We start from the raw sequence: 19,239 nt of genomic DNA, 5'->3' as shown, positions 1-19,239 counted from the left end.
TCATGATCCCATATTCGTTCCTTAGCGCCCAAGTACCAGGGTCAGCGTCAAGAGAAAATAGTACCAATCGCCTCCCAGTGCGACATGTGTTGCGCTCAGGACACCGCTCCTGACATACCTGCACCAATAACAAACAACCACTCACGGAGCACGATCTACCAATCGAAGGACATCTATCCCTGCCAAACCTGAAAAGGTAGAAGGTACTGTCTGGGATCTGTCCCCCAAACCACAAGTATAAAAATGTCCCTTCTCCTCCAAGAGAAGGGATCGAAAAACGCCACCCTTAAACTCTTACCTATCACTTGTTCACCTCCTCTCTAAGAGACCAATTGACTTGATCGTTGGAGCCTCGTTCCAGGCTTGCCTCCCGGACAACGAATGACGATCTTGTTTTCTTTTATGTGATTCTCAGGCCCTTCATTTCCATCCCTCAAAGAGACAGAATTAAGCTGGAGACATACCACAATAGTTGGCGCCATCCGAACGTGCACCCAGTACGACATAAACCACTTCACAACATCAGGCGCCAAAAATGGCGGATAAAGGACTGATACGGAAGGAAGGTGAACACACTAGCCTCGTTAGACCAATGTGGTCCATCGACAAAAGCAGTCTGTCGATACTGGAAGGGCGTCCGCTAACACAGACACCAATGACGCCACCGTTCGGTCTCGCAGAGGAGTTCATCGCTAGTCTATGGCGATCGATGGCCGTCACAACGAAGCATCCGTCCATGACTACCACCAAAGCACCTTAAAGAACGTTGACCACCCAATCACAATAATAAATCGACCACAGCCATCGACGCGACGGGTGGGGACTAGTGCCTAATCCCTTGGCACCATTCTATCAGCCGCACCACCTACAGGTCATCAGTCTTCCTCGATGGCTGCCATGTCGCATATCCTGCTATTTACTACTACCAACGCGTGTACCCTCAAATGCAGCCACAAACCCACAAAATTCAAGGCACACCAATGTAGGGGATGAACTCACACACTACAGGGCCAACAGACTCAAGTTCGCAGCCGAATCAGTTGATGCACGCATACTCCACATAGGTATCATGTATACCTCAAGCGACCATGTACAACCACGGGTACCATTTCGAGTATGGCCAAGGGTACAACTGCCCATACCACGTACAACAGGCGATACTCAGCGGAGCACCCAGCTACCCACACATGAACAACCTCGTAACAAGTATTAGCTTAGCGTTCTGCCAAGAGCTATTACATTATGAAATACCACATTCCGCCATGATCCCAAACATCCCAAAGTGTGATGGCACGACAGATCCTGATGAAAACATAGACACCTACGAGTGGACAACTACGTCCGAGAAGTATCTCCAACTTTGAATAGCAAAGGAGATGTCAACTCTATCATGGCATTCAAGAAAAAGAGGGAGTATCCATCTGAGCATACTATGACCGGTTTACCCTTGCTACCCTGAACATCCCCGGTCACGAGGAATTTCTAGTCACGGGCCTTCGCCCAAGGGCTACTCCTAGGCCCCCTATCAAGGAAAATGAAAGGAATAGTGCCAAAATCTTGGGAAGCGCTCAAATATAGGGTTGAAAAATACCTCAGGAAGATCTAGGGAGAAAAACACAAACAAGCCAATCTAAAATATGTAGTGAATGCCTACCTCAAACAAGAATCAGCCTGCTCTCACTACCGCCATAGCGACAAGGAGCGCAACGATGGAATCCTTAACAAACTTAGCAGACATTCAAGACACTCATCTCATACATTCTGCCAATTCATCAAAGACGAGCCCAGGAGCCATAAGATGGAAGTACATGTGGTAGAAAAAACCCCTCAGTGAACGGAAAAAGAGAAAAGCAGATATTACAAATTCCACAAGAGAAAACCCCATGACACTGGAGGGTGCGCGATCTTCAAAAGAGGAGTAGAAGACAAGAAGCTAAATGGAGACTTAACGAAAATCGCAAAGACTCTACAATCAAAGTTCGAAGCCAAGCGGAAAGATGGGAGAACCCGGAAGGAGGTGAATAAATGAACAATCAAAAAGGAGGAAATATTCGCAATCGTAAGGCCTGAGAACAGATCCTGGTGTTGGTTGCTAGCCAACGACGTCGATGGCTCTCCCGGTGATACTCTCAACATTAGATTCTCACCGGAAGACCCGCAAGATCCCGAATGGGACTCCACAGATCCAATCATAATCCCTCCCTCATCCAACAACATCATATATGGCGAGCCCTGGTCGATGGAAGTAGCAGCACCGACGTCCTCTACGAGCATTGTTTCAAACGACTCCTGACATCTTGGAAGAGGAGCCTAAAACCCCCAACCCGATCCCCACTCGTTGGCTTCATAGGACACAAGCTATGGCCACTCGGGACCATAAACCTCTCGTTGACACTGCTCAGCCACGATAGAAAGGAAAGGGTAACAAGGATAATCGAGTTCTCAGTAGTTAAACACAAGTCAGAAGATGATATGATCCTAGGGCGACCTGCCCTCTTCCGGCTACAGGACATCCCATAAACAATACATGGTACAGTAAAGTTTAGAACAACCAACGGCTCAACAATCGTAACAGTCCTAAACACACAGGCAAAACCACTTCGGGCGATCACCGCTTGGGCTACCGCGCACATCCCAAGAAAGCGACACACAAAAATAATTACCACCCATACGGTCAAGCGCAAGAAAACAAATACCCGCACCCAGGACAGTACAAAAGGAATCCAACCCTAAACGAATATCTCGTAGGGAGAAGGGTGTGATAACAACAACATTACCACTCCGAAAACAAAACCAACGAACCGCCAGCACCGGAGCAGCGAGGGTAGGCAACTGCCTCAAAAAAGAAGATGCGGATAGAAGACTCACTAAAATTGTAAGAGTCCTCAACTGGCAGAGACTTTCCCCAATACGGAATCTAGTCAATAACCTCGCAAAAAACAAAGCCAGCAACGAAAAAGTCGCGCACAAGGAGGTAAAACTGCTCTACGGTGGTAACCAGGAAACCAAAGCTGGAGAATGGAGGAAATTGAAAATCGTCTTCCAAAAGAAGACCATCCTAGAAATAGCCAATAACGACTTGTGCACAAACACGAATGTTGGAAAGCTTGTAGGAACGAGCCTTCGAAGGACACAAACCAAGAAAGACTAAGAAAAAGAATTCGTCCCAATGACCTAAGAGCCCCAAAGCCCAAGCCAATAGTCTTAACTTAGGGAGAATCAAGGGAAAGGGCCAAGTGATCAAACTCCTAACGGATAACACGCCCCAACTAGTCAGTCTAAGAGCTAGACCTAGAATAGAAAAGACTATCAGACTCCCGATACTTATCTAACGATGTAGATGTCTCCAAGACACCAAAAAATACGCAATGAAAAGATAATTTTTAATCAGCAGGTATAGACATACTTTCGTACAAATGGCAAATAAAGACGGACTGATCATCCGTGCCAACCAACACAAAACCATTGAGAAAAACACAATCATAGGCCTCAAGGGCTCATCACTTCTCCTTAATAAACATGTCGACGAGGCCAGGAGAGCTGCAACTCCTGATCACGAGATGTAAAAGGCCTTAAAGGATCATAACCTTTCCCTCGAAATGCATAGTACCTGAGCTATTAGACCCTGAGGTGACGATCTCAGTCTTGCTTAGATGACTAGAGCTGGAGTATAACTACCCTTGACGTAGGGCTTAGATAAAAGCCCCAAAGTGAATGCTTTTATCTAGAAAGGACAAATTAACGCAACCAGTTAGAGTTTGCACCTACAGGCTAGTTAAAGCCTCGACTCATTAAAACTGACCCGAGGGCAAGCATCGAGTCTGTTAAAACAGACGCTACGGGAACCCAAAACTTGTCAAGAAAATGTTAACCATTACCCAAAAGTCTCAACGCTCTCGACAACCTTGTCCCAAAGGCCAACACTAACCTCTGGGGAGAATCCAAACTAAGGAAGGCCAATGCACACCATCCAAGACAACAAAAAAGGGACAAACACGATAAAATGAAAAGGAAAACTTAGCACATAAAAAAACAAACATAACAAATTGTCTAACCTGGACAACCCCCCAGGATTTGGAAAAGACCACGCAGGGACAAGGAAACAAATCAAACATTATTTCAAAAAAAACCAGAAAAATACAAATACCATCTTAAACATCAAACAACAAAAAAGGAAAAAATTTATCACTTACTGAGGGGTGGAGGAAGGTCAGGCGTGAAGAAGAGCCACCTTCAGGCTGGCCCTCTTCAGTGTCAAGATCACTGCACAATCGGAGAAGGCCTCCTATGTCCAGCTCACCTAGGCGAAGGTAGGATGAAAAGTGGTCTCTATAAAAGATTTTACAGCAGCATGCATTGCCTAAGCATTCTCCACAATAACACTTGGTTCCTCGGAGACAAACTTTCAGACGACAACTTGCTCCTGAATCGCATGTTTGCCATTCTCCACAACAGCATCCACACACGCTATTTTCATCCGCTTAACCCCCAAAAAACACTCAACGCTCTCGACAACCTTATCCACCACCCGGACAATGCCCTTATGAAATATTACCCCGAATCTTCCTCTGTAGCTTTTCTCCTTGTAATCACCTCTTCCAACCTCTTATTAACACAATCTGCCTGGCTCTCCAACACCCTCTTCTCCTCTACTAAAACCTCAATTTCTTGAGAAAATCGTTCCACTGGCCCATCCAAACAATCCACCTTGTCCTCTAAAGACGTTTTCTCCCCTGCTAAAAGATCAAAGCGCTCCTTGAATAACCGCTTCTCCCCTTCTAACTCTAGCAACCTCACTTTTAGTTCATCCCGCTCGGCCTTAATCAAAGCAAGCTCACCGAAACTAGAATCACTCTGATGAAGGTGAGAGGCATTCCTCACCATGTATGAACAAACCTGTGCAGCTGCATATAAAAGGTTGTTCGAAAGATGTGAGTTAGAGAGAAGCTCCAAAGGCACGATGGTAGTAGGGGAAAAAACATGGGAACCATAATCATATGTCGTTGTATGCTAGGAGAGATGAGATTCATGGGTTATCCCCCATCCTGGAACATATATGGGCAGCACCGCCGGAGTAGTAGAAGCAAAAGCCTCGGTAGTACTATCCCCAGTCAGAAGCAGGATTGGTGAGTTTCGAACAACTTCGCAAACAATGTCTGAGTCAACACCAAAAACGTTCCTACCTAAAGCAGCAGTTTCCACTGGCTCCTATTTAGTTCCACGAGGCAGTTAAGTCTCCCCTTCTCTCATCCCCTCCAACTATTTCGAAGTGTCATCATTTGGGATATAAACCACTACAGTGGCCTCCCCCAAAAGGAAGTCAACGTTCCGCCTCTTGAGAAGGCGTCGATCCGATGAGCTGACCTCAGCAGATTCTGCAAGCGGCAAATCCAACCAGGAAAGCCATTATTTGGAGGTCGTACGGGTACTATGTCGATTCAGTCCAGTCGACGCCTCATCCTCTTCCGTATCAGAAGGAAAATGGTGCTCACGGGAAACACCACCGACAGGCGCGTCAATCAACACCTGACCAACGGGAGAATTATGTCGGGTTTTATGTACTCTAACATTCCTATGGTGCACATACAACCCTAATGCTTTGGATCTAAGTTTTCTCTAAGTATACACGCAATAAACATTTTCAAAAGCATGAAGCCTAAACTAGCATGTAATGGGATATTTGAATCATAAAAACTAGTTAGAATATTACCTCGTGTAGTAGTTTGAATGACTTGGCCTCAAGAAATCTTAGCACCCCAAGTGTGATGCCGTAAATGGAATCACAAAACACCAAGAACAATTAGGATGAATATGGAGAGGTTATGGAGACTTTAAAATAGGTTCTTACTCTTCAATATATATATATATATATATATATATATATATATATATATATATATATATATATGTCTGTGTGTGTGTATGTGTGTGTGTGTAGAATATCAAGGGTCATGTGTAACCCTAGTCCATACCCATAAGCTTATGATCCACCCATTTGATTTGGATAACCACTTCATGGACTAACCCATAAGCCCATCAATCAAATCATGGATCATTAGCCAAATCCATATGTATCAATTTAATTAGTCTCTTTTAATCACTAAATTAACTCTTAAATTAATTCTTGATCAATACTAATTAAATAATATGATTCATCAATTAATATATTATACTTATAATATATTAATAAATCATAATTAACCTCTTACCCAAATATCCTTCCTAACATATTGCTTGGTTGAATGCAACCCAAATGGACCATGCTACTATCAGTTCAAGTACATACCAATTATAGTGATGGGATTAGACACCTTTTCCAACAGTCTTCCACTTGGATACGTCTAATAACTATAATTGCCGATGTAATTTAAAATCCGATTAGCAATCGTATCTCTCAAAAATCCGTTGTCCAACTCTGACACATCCATTAGATAAGTGATCATATAATCCTCTGTTCTACAAGATATTATGTGGACAAAGACATGGAATTAAAATCGTACTCATTCTCCAGCATTTTGTTTCCTGATTTCGGAGTTGTTCGACATAGAACTTAATTGAACACATGAATAGAGTTCTGACCTTGCGTGGTACATAAGTCAAAACAAAATCATCGGGGGGCCCAAGATAACGCTTTTAATCTTCTAAGAATAAAAGGAACAGATAAACTTTGACTTATATGCTTGTGCTAACTATTCATTGAATCATACATAATAGCATGCTTTATAACATCGAGTTACTGATGTGGTTACGCACTATTAATGTACAATCAACAAATAATCACCAACTCATATATGTTGGTTTGAAGATTATACGATATTATCGTCTCACAATCACTCGTGATAAATTCCATGAAGTGATATATGAGCGTGGGTTTAGTCCAATACTCAAATCTTATTTCAAGAGCAGTCATGAATGGTTGTAGCAATCTTTTGCTATGTCTAACACCTTATAAAATCATACAAAAACCCATTCATGACAGTCTTCTTTCATGACCTACTTCCAAAATATGATCGACTGTGGATAGTTTGAATAATCTTATTATTCTGGAAGTCAAAAGATGCAAAATGAAACGATAGTAAATAAGTGACACAAGACAGTAACTTTACTTATAAATAAAAAACACCTTTTATTTAACCATCAAATGTCAATTACATTCTAACAATTACAAGTTTCTAAATGTCTATTTAATCACTAAAAAAAATATCGTCCTTCAGCCCGATACTACTAGCTTGCTGCAAGTGCTTAACCCTACTCAGTCTCTTCGTAAGGGGGTATGCTAGATTTGCTTCTGAAGATACCCTCTTAGCTACGAGGAGTCCCTCTTCTACTTGATGTCTTATGAAGTGATATTTTATGTTGATGTGCCTTGATCTACTATGATCTCTTGGTTCCTTGGATAAGGCAACGATATTGTCGCTATCACAAGAAAATCTCCATGGGATCCTTTATAGCTGGTACAACGCCAAGGTGTCAGATGAAGTTCTTCAACTATATCACCTCCTTCGACGCTTCACTCGCTGCTATATACTCTGATTCACACGTTGAATCAGCTACAGTCTCCTGTTTGGAACTTTTCCAAGTTATTGCTCCTCCATTTAGGGTAAATATCCAGCTCGAATGAGAGCGGAAACTATCTTTGTCGGTCTGAAAGCTGGCATCACTATACCTTACCACTCTTAAGTCATCATTCCCACACTACAAGAAAAACAACCTTTTACGATGTACAATTTACGACACGCGCTGATTAATGATACGCAAAAGTGTGTGCCCTAAAAAAGTTGTCAGATCTTTAGAAATTTGAAGAATTTTGGACGCGCATTTTTGCGTGCCCCTAAATTTGTGTCACAAAAAAAAAAAAAAAAAAAACACGGAGGGCACTTGTTAAAAAGTGCGTGTCGTATAAGCATGTCGTTTTATAATTTTTTAGGAAACGCGTGTTCTCTGTTAATAACAAAGAGGGGAAACGAAATCCCAAAAGTTAAAAACCACGCCTTGTGTTCTTTTCTCCTTGTTTTCACCAGTCGAAAATAACCTTCTCCTTACAAGCCCTACTTTCGATTGATGCAGAAGCAGGTTCGATTCTTCTCTTATATGTTATCTTGAGCTTGATTTTCGATATTAGAATAGAATGCAGGGGTTATTTTTTAACTATCCTAAATTCCACAAAATCGCAGGAACCATTCTTGCTAGGGCTTTTTTCAAGAACGAAGCCCTCGGTGTTCTCTGGCCTCTACAACAATCAACGATCATGACTGTGCTTGAATAGTTGAATGTACCGCTTTCTCAACACACTTTCTTGCTCATATCTGTCTCTGATTATCCCTCATGACTTCCACACACAAACACTGTCGATCGTGAAACGTCTTCAAGGTAATCGTCATTCTCCCTCTTCTTCTCTATCCTCTTTTGTTACGGCCGAGCAACCTACCGCCTCCATTACCACCATCACACCCTTCTACTATGCTCTGCTTCCATCACTCTATGAGAAAAAACCTAAAACCTTCTACCGCCATCACATCGATGCTTCACCTGCTGAATCAATAGTTACGACAACTACCTCGTCATCCAACGATCCCAAGCAAAACCTAAACCAAGTCATCAATACAATTCAAACTACCCTAGGAACCATCCATCGGCACTACCTCACTGTGTCTTCCTTCAACGTTTCTTCCCAACTCCCGCTTCTCCAACGCCTGTAAGTTCTTTACCTGTGTATTATCAATTTGATGTATTTTCTACACACGAGCGTGTTTCAAGATTGCGATACTGACTCACTATGTCAAACAAATTCTTAATCAAATCATCTGCTTTTACTTATGGAATCTGGATAATTTTATTTTCTCTGTATGCAGAAACACACTTGTTATGGAGATGGATAATATGGCGAAAATGGTACCTCTCTCTGTCTCTGCACATAAGGTGTTTGGTAAAATGCCCCAAAGAGTATTTTTTTCTGATTACAAGTTTTTTTATGTCTAGGTACAAGTCAATGCTAAAGAAAGGGGCGTATATTCTTTTGATCAAAAAATTGTCTGAAACAATATTTAATTTTACTGCTGAATTTCATTCATGAGAGATTATGTTCCCTTTACATTTTGAGTGAAAAACTTTCTTTTGATCAAACGAGTTATTATTAAAGATGAAAAAGCTTTAGCAATTTGATGAGGTTGAAGTATGTGATTTGTAATTATAAAGATGTTACATAACGTAGGGAACACGTTTTGAGGCTAATGAAGAGATGTGTGGGGATGATGAGTACAGGAGCTCGTATTCAGGTCTATTTAAGTTTCTCTATTCTGTATGAGCCTATCTTCTATATCGAGTGTTAAAGTCTCTCTTTTGAGGACTACACTTGACAAGAGAAATGATTATAGCTGAAAAGATTATTGTACCTGTTATCAGGTGATACCACTACACCCACCCCCTGGTGATACTTCAACAGAGAGGACAGTACAGATAGATGGATCCAGTGAGCAGATTGAGGCTGCAAAACAGTTGGTTAATGAAGTAATCAGTGAGGTATGTGCAGTTTCAGAAACTGTATGCTAGATTGCACTTGCTTTTCAGTATACATAGCATCTTTATTCTTACTTAGATAACATATTATACTTTGATTGCTCAATATGTGAATCCAATGGGTGCATGATTCAAAATGAAACTCTTTAAAATGGGTTTTTTTTAAAGAACTTTCTGCTAATTTAAGACAAATTGGGTATCTTTTAGTTAAAGGTTATTACACCTCCCATTTCCGCCCTTCTTATTTGGTCTGTTATTGTAAAATATATATTTTTTTTTACATCATCTTATACCATAATCCATAAACTTGATAAATTGCCACCACATGCTTCTATTCCCTATATTCTACATGTACAATCTGAGGTTGCAGATCTCTGTTGGTGCTGCTCTTTGGAATGAACAGCTGTCTGAATGGTAAATGCATGCAGATACATATATTGCATAATGAAAAGAAGGGAGCATATTTGTATATTGGATTGTATTGCTTCTGCAGTGCTGTTGGAAGTTGGAACTTTGTCATATATACTTACAGTTGTTAGAATCAACTGATGAGTGTGTCTTATTGGGGGTTCTAACAATGAAATATACATATATATATATATATATATATTTTACATACCTGTTTATGAATATGATAAATCTAGGGTTTATATGGATATCTGATATAGTTATTAAGCATATAAAGGGTTTAAGGACTCGAATATTATGTCTTGTTGTTGATATTGCTGTTAGGATGATTCAGTGGGTGTTGGGGTAGTTGGAGTTTTGGTATGGCTCTAAATCTCTTTCCAGAAGAACTGCAAATATATCATTGCTATAGAGATTTCTGCATATTGGGGTTTGATTGAGGATGATATTAATTGCCTAATTCCTAACACACACTATTTATAGGTGTTATTCACCATTTTTATAAACCATAAGTATTTCTTTGGACAAGAATGATACACTGCTATCATATATTGTATAGTTTTTTTCCTCCTTTTTTGTTGTTGTTGTACCCATTCACTTCAAATAGGGAGAGGATAGTCTTCTTCTCACTTGTGTTCTACTGCTGGAGTAAGCTCGGTAATACCACCCGACCAGTATTACCCCGTCTTGATATATGATCATCAATATTAATTAATGTGCCTTAATAATCTAATAATAATAATAATAATAATAATAATAATAATATCTGTGCTACTGATTACTTGTAACATGTAATTGCTTTCCATGCTATTTTTTTCTGCCTACCATATCTATATGAATGTATAAAACTACTAGTATATGCTTTGTTAATTAATTTTTACCATGCATGTTTATAGAAATGTTTTTTTTGGCTAATTTAAGATTATGATGACTTTTATCATATGCAGAATCGTCCGAGAAACTCAATGGGAAGCGGTGGAGGAGGATATTCACAGCAGGCTACCAAGCTTGACCCCATAGAAACACCTGGGCCCCACCCGCACCCCAAATGCAACAAGAAGGCTATGGTTACATGCAACCAGGTGCATACCCCGGTCAACCCTCTCAATACTCCCAACCCCAATACGGAGGCTACCCTCGTTCAGCCGGATATGCCGCCGGATGGGACCAGTCCGGTCAGCAAACCGCACCGGGAGCTGGGAGCTGTTGCTGCTGGTGGTTATGATTACTACAACCAGCAACGAGCTCCCCAAACCCAACCACCTGGCGGCACCGTGGCGGCAGCAGTCGGGTCTGGTTATGGGTACAGTCATCAGGGTCAAGGTTACGATCAAGATGGGTATGGTGGGTACTCGCAATCTGATGGTCAAACTAGTCAAACTGGTTCATATGGTGGACAAGGTGATACCACTGTTGCTCAAGCTCCACCACCTGCATCTGGAGCTCAATCTGGTTATGTTCAGCCTCCACCGCCTGCTGCTGCATCATATGGTTCCTATGGGGCTCAGCCGCCTTCTGGGTATGGTGGATATGGACAGAAGCCTCTTGTTACTCCACCGGCTTATGGACAGTCGCCGCCACAACAGTCTCCTAATGCTGCCCCACAAGGTGGTGGCTATGCCCAACCAGCTCCTTATAGTGGTTATGGGCAGGCGGATGCAAGCGGTCAGCACCCTCCTTACGGTGGTGTTGCTGCTAGGTATGGCCAAGCAGTGTATGGGTAGCAGCCGGCAGCAGCAGCATATGGAGGCTCATATGGTGGTGGTTACCCCCAGCAACCCCCTGCATATGCCGGCGAAGCGGCTGCTCCGGTAACCCAAGCAAGTCAGGGTAGCAGTGGTGGTGGTGGTGCGGTTGCTAAAGCTTCACCTCAGCAGAGTTGATGATCAGGTAAGAAGAGTAGACCATTTCATAATTTTTATATCATATTTATAATTTATAATTTATAATTAACAGTTAATTTCTCTTTATTTAGGCACACTTACTGGATGGGCGGGCAAGTGTTGGTGCAAGTGTCGATTCAGCCAGGCAAAACCTGGCAGCTACATTTACGAATGATTTTGTAAATGTTGGCTTTGGTCAGGTATTTAATATTTTTCGACTACTTTTGTCAAAATAAATAAATGATCTAATAATTTAATTTATGTTTCTCTTTTTAAGGATAAACTAAAGAGGTTCATATGGCCTTAGAGTTGGAGAACTAAAGTTGATCTTGCATTAGGAGATATACATGTTGCAAAGTGTATCAAGTCTGACTACCCATGTGTCCCATTGGAGGAAGCTCAAGGTTCTTTACTTCTCTTACAATGTAATAATCCATCTTCATTTTTATTTTGTAGGTTTTTTTTTTTTTTGCAGGCAATATAGATATTTTGAGCAAGTTCATAGATTTAGAGTTCTTGAATGGTGTTACTAAGGAAGAGTGGAGACAAGTGAGGCACACATTTAAAAAAATCAGCACAAATCTTGTTTATAGTGAGGCACACATTAGGTTATCAGAACTATTAGTTTGTAAATTTCTGTTACAACTCTACTGATTTGTTTTATCTTTAATGGTACGATTATTTGTATGACATTAAATTTTATGCAATGGATTGTATTTTTTGTATATGATATTTTATTTTCTATTATGAGACATTAAATACAAATTTAATTTGAAAATTAGTAAATCTATATATAATATTTTTTTTTTAAAACATTTAAAATTATGATACGCAAAAATGTGTGTCATCTTCATTTATGACATGACCTTTCTTGACAGGGGCTTTCTTGATACGCATTGTGTGTCATTAACAAGAACGTCGTAATGTTACGACACGCGAATGCGTGCCGTCTTCCTTTATGACAGGGCATTCCTTGATACGCATTGCGTGTCGTAAACGCACGTCGTAAATGTGCGTCGTCTCTCTTTATGACAGGGCCTTCCTTGACATGCATTTGCGCGTCATCTGAGCCTTTTACGACGTGCAATGAGCATCATAAAAGACTATTTTTCTAGTAGTGCCACCAAGGGTAAGGATCCAATCCTTAGTCCTTCGTAGGTACATAAAAATGTTATTTACCGCAGTCCGGTGAGTTTTACCAGGATTCCCATGATATCTGCTAACCATGCTCAATGCAAAGGCTACATCAGGGCGAGTACAGTTCATAACATAAATGATCGAACCAATTGCAGAAGCATATGGTATTCGACTCATTTCTACTATTTCGGCATTGGTGCTTGGACTTTGAGTATTACTCAATCTGGCATTGCTTTGGATAGGTAATTCTCATCTCTTGGAACCTACATGTTGAAACGTTTCAGTACCAAGTCCAAGTAGGTACTTTGACTGTGTCCTATTAGTCCTTTACTCATGTTTCTCAATATCCTTATCCCTAGAATATAAGCATTTTCTCCGAGGTCCTTCATACAGAAACACTTCCCAAGCCAAGACTTAACCTCCTGCAAGGTTGCTAACTATACTCCCACTAGCTTTGACATATACACAGGACTCATCCTCGCTTCGTGAGAAACCAAACTCTTTGACTTTCTCATCGAAACAAAGATTCCATCTGCGAGACGCTTGTTTCAATCCATAAATGCATTTCTCAAGCTTACACACTCTATTAGGGTACTTTGCATCGACAAAACCCTCTGGCTGATTCATGTAAATATCCTCAGCCAACTTCCCATTAAGGAAAGCGGTTTTGACATCCATTTGCCATATTTCATAATCATGAAATGCAGCTACGACTAGCATAACCCTTATAGATTTAAACTTTGCTACTGGTGAGAAGGTCTCGTCATAGTCAACTCCTGGAGTTTGAGTATAGCCATTTGCAACCAATCCCGCCTTATAAGTGTGTACTTTACCATCCATGTCGGGCTTCTTCTTGAAGATCCATTTGTCCCCAACTGTCTTACGACCTGGTACATTGTCAACCAAGTTCCAAACTTGATTGTCATACATGGACTGAATGTCGTTGTCCATCGCCTCTTTCCATTTAACAGACTTGGGGCCTGCCATGGCTTCCTTGTAGTTGTTAGGTTCATCCAAATTTACCAGTGTACTATCACTGATAAATGTATCACCTTCAGAAGTAATATGGAAACCATAAAACTCTGGTGCCTGTCTAACTCTATCGGAACACCTCAGAGGTAAGGACTCGTCAATTGGTTCAACAAGAGTTTCCTCCTTTAGTTGAGCGCTAGTGTTTGAGGTTCCTTCATCACTTAACTCTTGAAGCTCTTCAAGGTCATTTTTCCTCCCACAATCCTTCTGAAATATGAGTTCCCTCTCGTGGAAAACTCATCTCCTCACAATGAAGACAACATTGTCACTCGGTCTATAGAAGAGATATCCAAAGGATTTATGTGGGTAGCCAACGAAAATACATCGCTCACAATGAGGTTCAAGCTTGTCGTGAGTCTCTCGTCTTATGAAATCCTCGCAACCCCATACCTTGATATGTGCTAACGAGGGAACCTTCCATGTCCACATTTTATGAGGTGTTTTGGCAACCTTTTTAGTTGGGACTAGATTAAGGATATGTGCGGCAATCTCTAAGGCATATCCCCATAATGAGATAGCTAACGAAGCTCGACTCATCATGGAACGAACCATGTTTATCAAGGTTCGATTGCGCCTCTCAACTACACCATTAAGTTGTGGTGTCCTAGGTGGCGTCAATTGTGAGACAATTCCACATTCCTTAAGATAGTCATGGAACTCAATACTAAGATACTCTCCTCCATGATCGGATTGAAGCATCTTTATCTTCCTGCACAATTGATTCTCCACTTCTTGCTTAAACTCTTTGAACTTTTTAATGGTTTTTGACTTATGCTTGATTAAGTAGACATAGTCATATATGTTGTAATCATTAGTAAAAGTCACATAGAAGCGGTTAGCATCCCTTATGGAGAATCTGAAGGGTCACACACATCGTTGTGTATGAGGTCCAACAAACCTTCACCCCTTGCACAAGAACCAGTGAAGAATGACTTATTCATCTTTCCAAGTAAACAAGATTCACAAGTGTCATCCGACTTTAAGTCAAATGACTCCAACACTCCATTCTTTTGGAGTTGGGCTATGAGCTTCTTGTTGACATGTCCAAGACAACAATGCCATAAGCATGATTTATCCAAATCATTGAATGAATCAATATGCAACACATTATTTCCTAAGCTATCTACAACCATCACAGTTTCATATATGTCATTGCAAGGTAATGCTTCAAAATAAAATACACCATTAAAATAAGCATTTATTGAACCAATTTCATTATTAAAAGAAACGGTAAAACCTTGTTCATACAAACTATGAAAGGAAATAATATTTCTCACCATATCAGATAAGAAGCAACAATTATTCAAATCTAATTTTAACTCACTACTAAGCAATAAAAAATAAACTCCAATCTTGGTGACAAACGACTTTTTCCTATTCCCCATGATTAAGTTCATCTTCCCGTGCTCCACGTCCCTACTTCTTTTTAGACCATGCAAATCAGAACAAATGTGAAAACCACATCCTGTATCAATGACCCAAGAATTAGCATGTGATGAGTTATTAGATAGAATAGTATAAATACCTGCAAATGAGGGTTTGATCTTCCCATCCTTTATGTCCGGCAAGTATTTGGGGGAGCGTTGTCTCCAGTGCCTTTTTCATGGGAATGGAAGCACTCGGCTTCCTTTGGATTGGAAAAGGGTGTGACAGAACCAACTTTGGTTCCACTAGAAGAGGATACAACATGGGAATTTCCCTTATGACTCTTGTAAGGAGTCTTCCTCTTCTTTCCCTTTCCATGTCCAATTGCTAGGACAGGGGCAGTTGCAGTAGGAGTAGGTACAACAGATTTTCTTTTCAAACTGCTTTCAGCAGTTCTCAAGAGAACTTAAAGCTTGATTAGAGTGACCTCCTCCTTGTTCATATGATAATTCATATGAAACTGATCATAACAAGGAGGTAAAGAGTGTAGAATAATATCTATAGCCAAATCTTCATCGAAGTTGACATTCAACTTCAGCACGCGGTCCACAAACCTTTGTATCTTTTGCAAGTGGGACGTGGTGGACTCTACATCCTTCACTTTGTTCGTGATCATGGAGGCAATGATCTCATACCTCTCCTGATGAGAACTTTGATGGTACCTTTCCATCAAATCCTGGTGCATTTCATAAGGCCAAAAGTCCTCATAGGACTTTTGAAGCTCAGTAGTCATGGTAGCGATCATTATACACGACACTTTGGTCGCGTCCCTCTCATGAGTTTTGTACTCATCAATTTGTACGGGAATAGCAGTTGATTCGTCAACCTCCTTAATCTCTTTATCAAGTACATATTATTCTTTTTCCTCATAACAAATAGCCATTCAGATGTTTCGAATCAAATCATTGAAATTCAATCTATCAAAGATGACCCTCCCACATAAGTTCATGAGGGAGAAAGAGCCGGAAGGGATTGGGTTGGAAGCATTGTATGAAGTAGACATCTGAAAAGAAAGACAAAGTTTAGATTAGATAAGGATCCTTAATATAACACCCAAAATGGAATATTAAGGCTAGGACCCAACACAATATTCTACAATTCGGAAGAGGGATGCCGTAATACAATTGTAAAATATTTGGAGGTAGGTAAATCACAATTTACCAATTTTCGCCATGAAAACGAAATTGAAGATTAGGTTTTAAATGAATTGAAATTCCTAGATTCTTTTGAGATTCATTGAACTCTTCAATGGCATGTTTATATCTTGATTATGCCCTTCAAGTTTGTGACTGGGATACGGAGGAACACAAACAAGGTGTGATAACCATGTAAATTAGCTTGGTACTCTCGATGTTATAAATCACCTAATCAATGTGTCGGTTAACCACACACGCTCCATTGATCCATGATTAACACCAAGCTACCCTTTGCCACACATTGTCAGTCCTAAATTAGTGTGCCGGTTAACCACACACGCTCCACTAACGACTTAACAAGGTGCAAAAAGCAATTTTATGGAATAGCACCATTTTCACATTTTTCCTAAAGTAACTAAGATTAGTAATTTATAATAGTTTAGTTAATTTAATAATTTTCATTATACTTATTAATGACAATGATGTCATATCCTACCCGTTCACCTAACGACCTCCACCAGTCAAGGGAGCGGTGGGTGAGAGTGTACACCCATTAAACCACCATTTTATAGGCAGTAACCATATACCCCCCTTATAGACCGGCTTCATGAATGAGGCCTACTAACGATAAGACTGACTTGTCTTATACATACATATATATATATATATATATATATATATATATATATATATATATATAAGTATTAAATTTTAATATTATAATAGTATAAGGGTTGATTTTCAAACTTTTAAAACTCTAGGGTTTGGAATTATAGTTTCATTAATGTAACTTTTCAAGTTCCAAAACTTGAGGGAAAGTTTTGTAACTTGTCAAAAACTTTTGACATTCATAACTTATGAACTTTTATGTTGCATGAATGAGACCTTTCCAATTCTAAACTTGTGTACAAGTTATGAAACCTTTCAAGACTCTTAGAATTCTATAACTTACATTAGTTAATGGTTTCATAAATAAGTACATTTCATATTCCATAACTTGAGGACAAGTTATGGAACTTTTTCAAGCATACATATAGATCAAATTAACTAATCCAATTATGATATGAAGATCGTTTACCAATTTGACCTAATTTGACTCATTGTACATGATAACTTCAAATTTTACAAATAACTAGTATATCACAAAAACAAGTAGTTATCTTAGAATTTGATAAACATCATGTTATTAGATGGGGTAGACATTACCATATCATTAAAATCGAATTTTATGAACCAAAACAGTTTGTGGTAATGTTCCTAAAAACAAAACAGTCCTAAAAATCAAAGATTCTGCCCACTGACTGTCCAACTCGTCGAGTTCACTTATGAACTCGACGAGTTCATCGTCATAAGTCACCTACTCGTCGATTTTGAAAAGCACACAATTGCATCAATATAATAGAATACACTCATTGCTTTGATATCACTGTTGGGTTTTATGTATTGTAACATTCCTACGGTGCACATACAACCCTAATGCTTTGGATCTAAGTTTTCTTTAATTATACATGTATTAAACATTTTCCAAAGCATGAATCCTAAACTAGCATGCAAGGGGATATTTGAATCATAAAAACTAGTTAGAATATTACCTTGTGTAGTAGCTTGAATGACTTGGCCTAAAGAAAGCTTAGCACCCCAAGTCTGATGGCTCAAATGGAATCACAAAACACCAAGAATAATTAGAACGAATATGGAGAGGTTATGGAGACTCTAAAATCGATTATTACTCTTCAAAATCCAAGTAGTGTAGCCGGTTTTGGACTTAGATATACATACATACATACATACATACATACATACATATATATATATATATATATATATTTGTGTGTGTATGTGTGTGTAGAATATCAAGGGTCATGTGTAACCCTAAGCCGTACCCATAAGCTTATGACCCACCCATTTGATTTGAATAACCACTTCACGGACTAACCCATAAGCCCATCACAAATCAATCACGGATCATTAGCCCAATCCATTTGTATCAATTTAATTAGTCTCTTTAGATCACTAAATTAATTCTTAAATTAATTCTTGATCAATACTAATTAAATAATATGATTCATCAATTAATATATTATACTTATAATATATTAATAAATCATAATTAACCTCTTACTCAAATATCCTTCCTAACATATTGCTTTGATGAGTGCAACCCAAATAGACCATGCTACTATTGGTTCAAGTACATCCAATTATAGTTATGGGCTTAGACACCTTTTCCAACAAATTAGAACTGAGCGGAGAAGCAACAAGAGGGTCGGTAAGAGCCAAGGCACGGTCGGGACTAAGCGGTGGAGGGAGCGTCTCAACTAAGGGCACTTCACGGTATTGGCAGGTGCCCTTAAAGCGACCCCTTAGCAACATTTCAAAGGGAAGGATCCTATCGTGGCCTGCAAACAAGAAACAAGCCAACATAGTTCGCAAAAAACACAAGAAAACAACAATCTAAAAGTGAGGGAGGATAGGTACTTACCGTCCTTCTCAACATAGACTAAGGCATCATCTCCTGTGCCCTCCAAGCAGTGCTCATCCCAACTACAGTCGGCATATGATCCTCCTAATCCTCGCCATTGATGCAAATGGTCTTCAATGCTTGCGCCATAGTGACACTGGCACCCTATAGTTCTGGTGCTCAAACGAAAAACGTAGTCAAACGACGATAGCCAAAACTGACAATGTTGCGATTTACCCAG

General features: G+C 39.9%; 1 protein-coding gene across 1 annotated transcript; it reads left to right on the top strand.

Annotated features, from left to right (window-relative positions):
* The first annotated feature begins 7,985 nt into the window (after positions 1-7,985).
* On the top strand, positions 7,986-12,532 carry LOC145008351 (uncharacterized). Its single transcript, XM_078966970.1, has 8 exons — positions 7,986-8,073; positions 8,175-8,695; positions 8,853-8,892; positions 9,212-9,275; positions 9,403-9,519; positions 10,872-11,814; positions 11,900-12,007; positions 12,085-12,532. Exons 4-6 carry the CDS (start codon positions 9,231-9,233, stop codon positions 11,646-11,648), a joined length of 939 nt encoding a protein of 312 aa, XP_078823096.1. The 5' UTR covers positions 7,986-8,073; positions 8,175-8,695; positions 8,853-8,892; positions 9,212-9,230; the 3' UTR covers positions 11,649-11,814; positions 11,900-12,007; positions 12,085-12,532.
* Positions 12,533-19,239: the final 6,707 nt, after the last annotated feature.

Source organism: Lactuca saligna, chromosome 8, assembly GCF_052625555.1.
Source record: "Lactuca saligna cultivar CGN05327 chromosome 8, ASM5262555v1, whole genome shotgun sequence".
NCBI lineage: Eukaryota > Viridiplantae > Streptophyta > Magnoliopsida > Asterales > Asteraceae > Lactuca > Lactuca saligna.
Note: the sequence above shows the minus strand (reverse complement) of the source record. Positions and strands in the feature narration are given on the sequence as shown.